The 10,715-nt window shown below is 36.7% G+C and overlaps 1 protein-coding gene across 1 annotated transcript; it reads right to left on the reverse strand.

The window, feature by feature from the left end:
* Positions 1-828: 828 nt before the first annotated feature.
* LOC120778365 (bicaudal D-related protein homolog) lies at positions 829-8,402 on the reverse strand. Its single transcript, XM_040110152.1, has 3 exons — positions 8,087-8,402; positions 1,861-2,499; positions 829-879 (listed from the first exon to the last, which is right to left on the reverse strand). The coding sequence occupies exons 2-3, from the start codon at positions 2,287-2,289 to the stop codon at positions 829-831; spliced, it is 480 nt and encodes a 159-aa protein (XP_039966086.1). The 5' UTR covers positions 2,290-2,499; positions 8,087-8,402.
* Positions 8,403-10,715: the final 2,313 nt, after the last annotated feature.

The following is a 10,715-nucleotide window of genomic DNA, read 5'->3' on the forward strand; positions in this document are numbered from 1 at the left end:
TAACAAAAGTTTCTGGTAGTTTGAAGAATTTCGTATGCCACGAAATTATAAAGTTTTTTAGTCGACATAGTGTCACTTTGGATTAAGTAGGCATTTCTGATGAATAATAAGATACATATGTATATAAGTATTAGGTCCGTCCTAATATACAGGGTATAGAAACGAGACCGGAGTTTTGAATTGTCGGAAAAAATTAACGACAATTTAACGAATATTATTAAATTTCCGGCTACTAGGACAGGTTAGTCCAGTCATTATAGTAAGTTCACCTCGGAATTCGATATACCCATTTATACATATGTATGTCTGTAAATACTTGTATATTGACACCCTAATCCCTGTCATATGTAGGTTTTGATACAATTTTAGGGTGTCAATATACAAGTATTTACAGACATATAAATGGGTATATCGAATCCCGAGATTCTTACCTAATTTAAGACTAAGGTCGGCTGACTGATTATAAACTCTTCGGCTTTACAGATGAGGCAAGCTTGCTTTATTGTGAAGTTCAAGGAAAGATTTTAAGTATAACATTCAGCGACTGAGTTTGGGCTCTGAATGCTGATCCGATTGAAAATATGTGAAGCAGTCATTTTTACTTTTCTTTGCAAATACCACTTTTTAGAGTCCACTACTTTCTCATATAAAACACTCCTCGTACTCTATATTACTTATGTAGACTTATTGATTATGAACCGTAGAACCACTATCAGTTCCATGACACTTCTGGCGCGCATTTCCAGTGACACGAGCCACAATATATTATCAGTGAACCCCCACGAATAGAAAACGCCTTGCATACGCGGTGAACAAGCAACAAAAAAATCAGTATCCACCCATGAGCGTGCGAAAGACAGGTGTAGCGCCACCGAAAGGCTATCAAAGTATAATATACAAGTATATAAATATAACTGCACCTACAACACCTTACAAGAGACACGCGGCAATACATGATAAGCACAAGCTGGTGCTTGGGAGAATAGTTAAAGGCTTACATATGCATACATACATATGTATACGCAAGTGTTGTACACAATATTCGTCAATCGAGCTTGTCATTCGTGTCGTTTGGCCTTGAACTTTTCGTTCGTTGATATGTACGTTTTACTAATAATTTTTGCTTTTCTTTTCATTATAGTTTTTCGTTCGGCGGTTTTGTGGTTTTATAGCTTTCGCTTTTCCCAGAAGGTAAATGTGCCACATAAAAAATTATGAATTCTGATATTCTAGCGTTTTTTATTTGTTTGTCGTAATGCCACAGTGTCCAGAGCTATTCAAACTGTTACAATTTTCACTGCGTCAATACGGTTTTACTTTCAATTACTAGATAATCTAGTAGAGCTACTATATCAACATATATATATGTATATGTACTATGTTGACTACTGATAAACATTCGGGCGATAAGTTCAAGGTGTGTCGGGCACATCAGCTTATTGACTCCTGTCTGAATTGTTTCAGTGCAGCTAACGCCCCCTACGCGTCGTAATTAACATAGTGGCCTCGGTAGAGGTTAGTTAAATTTCACTTCAGGCGCTTTGTTGACAAATGCCTACACTCCTATTTACGTGCCATACGCTAATGGTTGGCTTATCTACCTCGGAAGAGTTCAAGAAACAAAGGAAGTCAATAGTCAATGACTTCGGTTTTCAATGTTAGATAAACTGTGCGACGCGCGTACCTTCCCCTAAACATTTTATTCGACAAAGTTCATTTAACTGAGAAATTATTTTTATATTTTCATTGACTTCGAGTTTCAATGCTAGATAAACTGGTAATCTCCATTACTAACAATTTTCTCCGAGAAAGTTCTTTGAACTGTGAAATTATTTTTAATTTTTCAAGTTTTGTACTCACCTCGATTTTCATGGAATAGTCCTCGATGAGTTTCTCATGCTGTTTCACCAATTCTTCGTTCTTCTCCAATAGCGCTTTGCCCAACTCGGCGGCTAGTAATATATCCGATTCTTTTTGTTGTAGTTGTGCCCATACATCAACTTCGGATTGTTGACGGTCTAATGCTTTGGTACGTGCCTCCATTGCGGTTATATAATCCTCTAAATTAATGGAACCAATACTTGAATTATGTAAAATGTTCGTTGATGAGGATGGCGACGACGACGACGACAACGACATTGACGACGACGGCGACGACATCAACGAGGTTGGTTGCTTATGCTTTATAGCTGATGCAGAGTGCAAACCGTTGTGATGATGGTGCATCGCTGGATCATCACGATCGCGCTCAGCGTATAAAGATCTACGATTTAGCCAAGGTTTATGCATATTTAACCCAAGCGCGCATTTTGTACACGTCGATTTTTTATTTGATTTTTTCACAAATCACACAAAATTATTATTTAAGTATTTAGTTTCTTAAATGTTTAGTATTACTCATATGTTTGATAAATGATGGTTTGAAGCTTTGCGAGTTAGACGTAATATTTTTTCTTTCCTTTTGTTTGGTTATTTATGTATTAAAATGCGAGTTGATGCCTTGAATGAAGTAATATTCATATATACATATGTAAATAAGTGGTTAATTTTTTTAATTACAGTACACGGATTGTGGCGACATAACGCTGGCAGATCTTATGTACAAAAGATGTGTATGTGTGCTATGTGTGAAAAAGATTAGTCCAACACCATTTGTGATATAAGACATTTATTAAGTGTCTCTAATGTTTACAAGATCCAAACCAAGTATTTGAACCAATAACCAATCAGCAGCTTCAAGGGAGTTTAAGGGCTGATAAATAGCCAACTATCAGATTTATAAATTATTTCCACGACAATTGGGTCTACGAAATCGGAACGGTTTCGTCATTTTATTCGACTAAGGACTGTCGATAGCATTCGCCAAAATTTCTTAGAAAATCTATTCTAATTATCGAACTTAACAACTTTGAAAGCATAAGAAATAACAGAATATAATAAAACTTTCGAGCCACCAAAATCATCAAAGTCACTCCAAATAATATGAATGGATATCTTATCCATCTGACCCTAAATAAAAAAAAATTAAAATCGTTCAGATTGTTAAACTTATCGCATGGACTCTAATAGGACATTGACCACTTGGAACCCTTACAAAAAGGAAAGTCAAATTGTCTTTGGCGACGAGGGTGCTGTTTCTTTTGCAATTTTCTTTAGACTAGAAGGGTCTTGCAACCGCGGAAGTCAAGGTCCCACGAGTTTGAAATGTTCCATTCACCGATAGCAAGGCTGAGATGTCTTTCCTTGCGAACTCATCGGCATTACAATTGTTACGATTCCGTTGTGACCCGGTAACCCAACTATTCTCAGAAGTAGCTCAATGCTAGTGATCGTGAGGTTAGGGAGTATTTAACTACAATAAAGTGTACGGTTAGGAAAATGCCTTGATTCTATCTATGTAAACTGTGTTTTATCTTAACGAAAGTGTCGTTCCCATGAAGTCCGATTGAAAGTAAATGGAATGAAGCAGGTTTTGTATTAAACCAAAAATGTTTTAATCCACCCCAATAACAACTGCAACAAATTCAAAATTGAAGTAAAGCTCCAACTTTAAGTGCACAGAATGACCGAACGCAATGGAACGAGGCCAATAAGAAAGCCGAAACATGAAAAATGCAGCAAGTAAATGGGGGCAACCAACACACTGCAGGCGTATCCATCTTGTTTTCTTCATATTTCGGGGCAACTAAGGTCACATGGAAATTTTGTGTCAGTGCAGTCGATTTCTATCATGTTTTTAGCCTTCTCCCTTTCGTCTTCAATGTTTTTGTTGGTTTGGGTTAAGCAAATTCCCTAACTGTTTTTGCGCAAGCAAAGTGCTTTATGTAGCCCAACCACCCATGAACCGTTTATCTACAATGTTGGCCCATAGCGCTTAGTTCCACTTGGTGGTAATGATATGCCCACCTGGCCGCCACCGCCCCCTTCTCCGCAAAAGCAATGCAGCAGCGTTTCGTTGCACTCGAAGTGCATATATAATATTTACACTTTTATTTCTTCCTTCACATTTGTGATATATTTATGTACATATGTGCGTATGTATGTAGGTCTGTATATGTTGCCAAATGAATGTGTAAATGTGTATGAAATGTGTTTGGTTGCGCCGCTTTGGTGCAGTTGCACTGAAGGTCAGCGCACGTTAAGCGGCTTTTACCTCAACGGTATTCATATGCAATTGCACACACACACACACAGCATGCATATGTAAGCATGTGCTTACGTCAATGTGGCAGAGTTTTGGTGTCACTTTTTTGCTACACATTGCATTACTTTGCCGTTGCATTTACTATGGATTTGTAATTTTACAAAACGGCTCGGTGTCGCTTCCCATTTCGGCATGGCTGACGGTGTACAATTGTATATGCATGTGTATGCCTGTATGGCAGACTTATGCCGCATTAAAGATGAGCAGAAGGTGGAAAAATGTCGCAAAAACACAGGAGTTAATTACTTACTAGTATGAGAGAGATGTCTATCTGCATATATAAACTTATGTGTATACGCATATGTAAGCATGTATGTGTGTCGGCGTTGTCGTTAAAGCTGTTGTTTCGTGTGGTTGCACTAGTTAGTTGCAAATATAAAATATGTTTTTTTGTAGCATTTCTCTTTAAAGTAAGTGCAATGTGTCGACATGAACTTTATTTATGGATGTGAACGCAAGCAAAGTTAGTAGAGCACATAAAACACACACATGCACACATTTATATGTACAAACACATACACACACACATGCGTGTCATCCATTCATACCAAATCAACACGCACAAAACACTTGCCACTTGGGGGCGTTCTCGCACTAGCTAGCTATCTGGTTTTGCTTTTGTTATTCCACCGAACGCAACAAAATAACGCTAACTAATCTTTTTGCATAATTCTGAAATTCTTCCGTTATATTTTTAGTTTTTTGACTTTTGTGTTCTATTGCCTTATCTTTCATTATCTTCATGTGCCATCCTCACTATTATCTATGTATGTATGTGTGCACGCTTTTCTAACTACTGTGCATCTGTTAGTGCGTCTGCCGGCCCGCGTTGCGCCATCGCTCCGCTATATGTTTTTCACGCGCTGTTGGCTTTACTCGTGTGCGCGGGGTTACATTAATTTTATTTCTGTTTTTTGTATTTTTTAGAATCTTGCATACATATTTTTTTTTTATTTTTATTCTTATCAGATTTTGCTATTTTACTTCATATTTTGTTTTGCCATTGCAGTTTTAGTCGCTGTTTTCTCGCTTGTGTTGTTGTACCAAATCAGTGCAAAGCATATAATGTTTGTCTTTTTTAATTTTGTATTATCACTTATTAATCCACGAATAGAGTTACGATTGAACTCTATAAGTTAAGAGCCAAATTTTCTACTTTTTTAGTTTCAAAATTAAGAGTTTTCGGCTGCAGCCGGTTTAGGAGCTTTCACATGACTTAGTTTTGCTAATATTTCATTAATATTGTTTTGAGAGCTTTGAAGTAAAACGAATATACCATTTTTAGTGTACTTCAAAACTTTCAATATAGGGTATTACAATGCAGCAAAATCTTATTAGTCTAATTTTATGATATTTCATTGTCAGAAACAATTATATTTCTGAACCATGCAGACCCCTTAACGGTTAAACGAGCGCCTTGCTACAAACTAGACCTGGTTCAGCTTTATACTAAATAATTCTGCCAAATAGCGACTATTTATCGACAGGCTATACCAAACTTCTTAGCACATTTGTGCCCAAGGAAGTTTCTATTAAGATTACTGAACCGATTAGGATCGCTTTAAAACTTGAAAGTCTTTCTATTTACCACTTAGTAGCAAAGTTGACACCGAGCTCAGACTAATTGTTGATAAAAGTAAATAATAGTTGTATTTTGCGTATGACGGGTGATCCAAGTAGAGGTTTTTTTTTAATAGCATTTTTCGATAGATCATGCGTGAGTCGTGTCATCTTATTTTTGTTCAGTACTGTTTGGCATATCATCATCGAAAAGCTTACGCCTGAACAACGTTTATAAATCGTTCAACTTTTTTGGGAAAATTTACGTTCAGAAAAATAAACGCGTTTCTTGGCCCACTGAGCGTAGAATTTCATCACCCATCTTAAGAGTCAGCATTCATTATTGGATAATATTCGACCACATCCAGCAGGCAGGGAGGAAGATATAGCAGCCGTAGCTGAGAGTGTACACGAAGAGCGTGGAGGATCGGTGAACAGGTAACTTCAGGTTTTAGATCACTCGATTGGCCACCCAGAACGTGTGATATCACACCGTTATACTTGTTCCTGTGGGGATATGTAAAGTGTAAAATCTATGCGGACAATCCCGCTTCGATTGAGGCCTTGGAGTAAAACATCGCGCGTGTAATTCGCCAGTTACCAATCGAAATACTCGAACGAGTACTCGAAAATTGGACTCAACGGATGGACCATATGAGACGTAGCCGCGGTCAACATTTGAAAGAGATGATTTTAAAAAAATAACTCTAAAGAATATTCCTTCGAATGTTAATGAACATTTCCAATTAAATTTGAAGTTTCTTTGTTTTTTCAACTAGAAAACTGGACAATGATATATGAAAAGTCGTAATATGCATGTAATATATTGTATGTATGTAATAGAAAACACATAGATTTAAGGTTTTTGTGATTATTCTCCGAATATATTTTGAATTTCAACTTCTGTGTAGTCTCAATTATCAATTCTCACCATCTTTGTAGAAATATTGGTTGCAGTATAGCACCCCCTACAGGTGCACTTTTATAGCGTCAAAGGGTATACTAAAAAGATCGTTATCTTGATTTTGATCGGTCAGTTTGTATGCAATATATGCTATAGTGGTCCGCTGTGAACAATAAGTATGATTGAAGTTTGCAGCTTTAGACCAAATCTCGAGAAGATAACGAGGCATATAAGCAAGTTCTCCATACAAGGGCAGCTGCATCTAATATACATCCGTCAAATGAGCTGCTTCTTGAGGAGAAAAGAACGAGTGCCGAATTTCAGATTGATATCGCAAAAACTGATGAACTAGTTCGGGTATCTACAGACAAACAGACAGACGAACATGGTTAATCGACAGAGCACGCCACACCGACCTTTTGTGTATATATGTATATATGCATTTTATACGGTCTCTGACGCGTCTTCTTAGTGTTATAAACTTCGTAGAAAACTTTATATAAGAATTACTGTTGCGGGCATAAAAACATAAAACAATTGGCTACTGCATCTTATTAAGACAAATTCATCAGCCATATTTTTATTAACAAATATTTCGATTATGATAATTTACTAAAAGTTCTAAAACTTTATTTTTTAACTAATATGTAGCCAAATTATCATCACTACTCCATATTTATGAATCTTTATAATTTTCACACACATCAATTGGGGGACCTCGACATATGTATATATGTATGTACATACATTTGAAGCAATCCATTTGCGTCAAATTAAATTTTTTTATTTACTTTGCAATCAGTAATAAACAAACAATTTCACTACATTTTAATAACTTTCATTTTTATTCTTAATTGTTTTCTTCCTTTTCTTTTAAGTATTTTTTGTATAAGCATTTTTTATATTATTGAGTTTTGCTATTTTATTTTCCGTCCAGTATTAATTTTTTTTTAATTTTTTCCATTTCATTTTCACATTATTATTAACAAAACCATTCTAGTTTTGCATTTTAATATTATTTGTTATTGTTGTTTTTTTCTGCACAACTGTATATTGTTTGCAGTTTATTCGATTTCCAAGCACACACACACAGACACACATGTATATCTGCATATTTACTTGTAGAAGTATTAAGTACGTGTCACTCGCGGAAATTCTGCTTAACTGTTTCAGCGACAACAACATTTATTGACAAAACAAAATCGAAGTCAAAAAGCGCCGCTGCCCCGCCAACACCGAAGCCAGAGCGATAAAAACGCAAAACAAAAACAAGAAAGAAAAGAACACAAAAATCGTTGATTCTGCAGTGACATGCACTCTTTCTGCAGCTTACTTTTCACTGAACTGTCGTATCGGTGCTGTTGTTGTTTTTGTTGCTGATTTTCACCTTTTTGGCAACACACACAGGCACTGCTCACCTACACTGCACGTCTTCGCCGTTTAACTCGCGCGGTACTCAATATAGCCCTTGATGAAGCCTTCACTTTAACGCCCGATCCGACGTCTGGTCGAGATTATTTATGCAAAAGACGACTGCCGTTGAACTAGTCACGGATCCGTAAGATACTGCCGACGGTGTCAAGAATGGTAACGAACGTTTTTGTTTATTTCTTATTGCTTTTACTATTGTTATTATGATTATTGGTTTTGTTGTTGTTTCAGTCACAACGTTTTTTAAATTTTTTCCGCCAGCACCAAAGCAACAACTCCGGGCAAATGTTCAATATTAACTGAAATGGCAAAGCGCCGAGACCAAAACACAGCCAAAACACGAATCCATACACGCACACACGCGAACACACTTGAGCTGGAAATGTCGTTAGAGAGTGAGTAACCAAGTCAACCGTTGCGTTTTGGCTTAAAGCGTTCTACGAAACTACCAACAAACACAACCTAACGTTCACACATGCACACACAGTTATCTCTTACCAACAATTTTACCAACTGAGCAAACAATAAAGCACCACAGTTGTGAGCATTTCTGCTGGTGCCTTACTAAAGTTTCACTACATTGTTTGGCAAGCGGCGGCCCAAGGTGCGAGAGGTTCAGCTTTGCTCAAAGAGCATAAAGAAGAGAGCGGCAATGTTTTTGGCCAAGCACAGGTGAGCTGGTTAGTAGAGATAAATTTAGGTTCCACAAAACGTGGTAAAAGCGCTTTACTCATATGTTGTAGTTACAGTGAGAAATTGCAACGCCGGAGAGCTGCACGAATTGAAAACAGATTTATTGGCAATAAAGTGCATTAAACTAAAATGAGTCGGAAAAGTTTAACAGTGTTTAGTTTTGGTTAAAGGAAATTTCAAATTTCATATTTTTTGTCAATGTTTGTATATAAAAAGACAGGAGACATTTTTCTTAGTTTAAGGAGAGAGTAAAATGAAAGATTTGGAAAGCCAATAACACAAAAGTTAAATTAAAATGTCTGAAATCTGCAAAGAGGGGAACTCTTGTTTCTTCTAAGTGATACGGATCCTGTTGGTGGAAAACTTTTACCTTTTGGCAGAATTTTCTGTTCTTAACACAGATTGATTGGTGCGATTTTATGGAAATAAGTAACATTTTGAACCAATTTCAATCTATTTCTTATGAGGTTTCTAAATTTGTTCCGGCATCTTTCTCATTACTTCAGTTATCAGCTTAAAAATCATCAGGCAAGTGTTAGAGTGATGGCAAGAGAGCTCGACATCTCTCGCAAGTCAATTCAATTGATTTTGGTGGTTACTCAAATGAATTTTATGGTTAAACGCGTTCTTGCTCCACTCGCCTCGATAAAGCTGATTTTTTTTTTTAAAAGAGTACCATAAACAGGTCCCTTTGGATTTACCTGGTCGTGCGAATTTCGTTCCCACATTCATGAAGATCATTATAACTGCCGATGAGACATGGGTGTCATTCGCAAACAAGTCAACAATCATCGGAATCGAACCCGTTTTCAGTCGATCAAAGTGATAAAACAAAATTCGCCATCCAAAAAGTGCTTATGAAAAGTGTTTCGAGGACTGGAAAATCGTTGGCATAAAGGTGTATTACATCTGGTAGGAATTACTTTGAAGGCGACAAAATAAATATCAATGAACAATTCAATATTTTGCGTTTTATTTACAATTTTCGGGCACTTTTACGTTTCAAGCGTTATTTTAGATATTTACGCCGTTGAAAGCAATAATAAATTATCAATTATTCTTAAGTTTATACTCTGCACATAACACTTTCAACATCTTGAAACAAAGATTATGAGAAAAACATCCTTTGGTGGCTCTTTATTTACCAGTCTACCGATATTATGACGTTTCTACTGAATTAACCAGGTGAGATAAAAATGAATATTCTAATTCTCTATTGTAATATGGAAATATCAGTGACTATTTAAAGCCTTGCTTGCAAGAGTTTTGACTTTTTTTCTGCAAAGAAAATTCAATTTTGTAACTGAGTGCTAATTTCCAGTTGCTTCAAATGTGGTACTCCAATAATTTTAATGTAATCAAATATAATATATTTTACTATGAAATGAAGCCGAAACGCAAAGCAATTAAAACGAAATTATTCCTTAGCTTTTTAAATGAAATTCTTACAAATTAAACTTTCAGAAATATTCATATTCTTATATTGTCTTCATTCGACATACCAAGCTCAAGCGCAACCACAGTGCAACCTACACAACTGTCATTCATCGCAATTCATTCAACTGCAATTGCTGCTCATGCACTGGTAACACGCTGCTGCTGCTGCTACCTGCTGGTCATTGGCCATTGAAATTTGATGCCAAAACTTACACTCACACCCTAGTGCCCTTCTTCCACAACCGCATTACTCAATTACACTCATCTTTCTGGCCAAACGCGAATTTCCACGCTTGATTGACCCTATTCTTACACCGCACAGAGTGGAGCCAGTTCCACTGTTTTACCTTTGTTTACTTTGCCATTTACCGATTTTACTTGCCGTAACATTTATTCCCGCTTCCGTGCTTTCATATTGCGGTGCTCAGCCGCTGGTCAGTAGACGGCATACTCTCTGGCTCTCTCACTCAACTTAGTGGACTGCAT

This window comes from Bactrocera tryoni, chromosome 5, assembly GCF_016617805.1.
Source record: "Bactrocera tryoni isolate S06 chromosome 5, CSIRO_BtryS06_freeze2, whole genome shotgun sequence".
Classification (NCBI taxonomy): Eukaryota; Metazoa; Arthropoda; class Insecta; order Diptera; family Tephritidae; genus Bactrocera; species Bactrocera tryoni.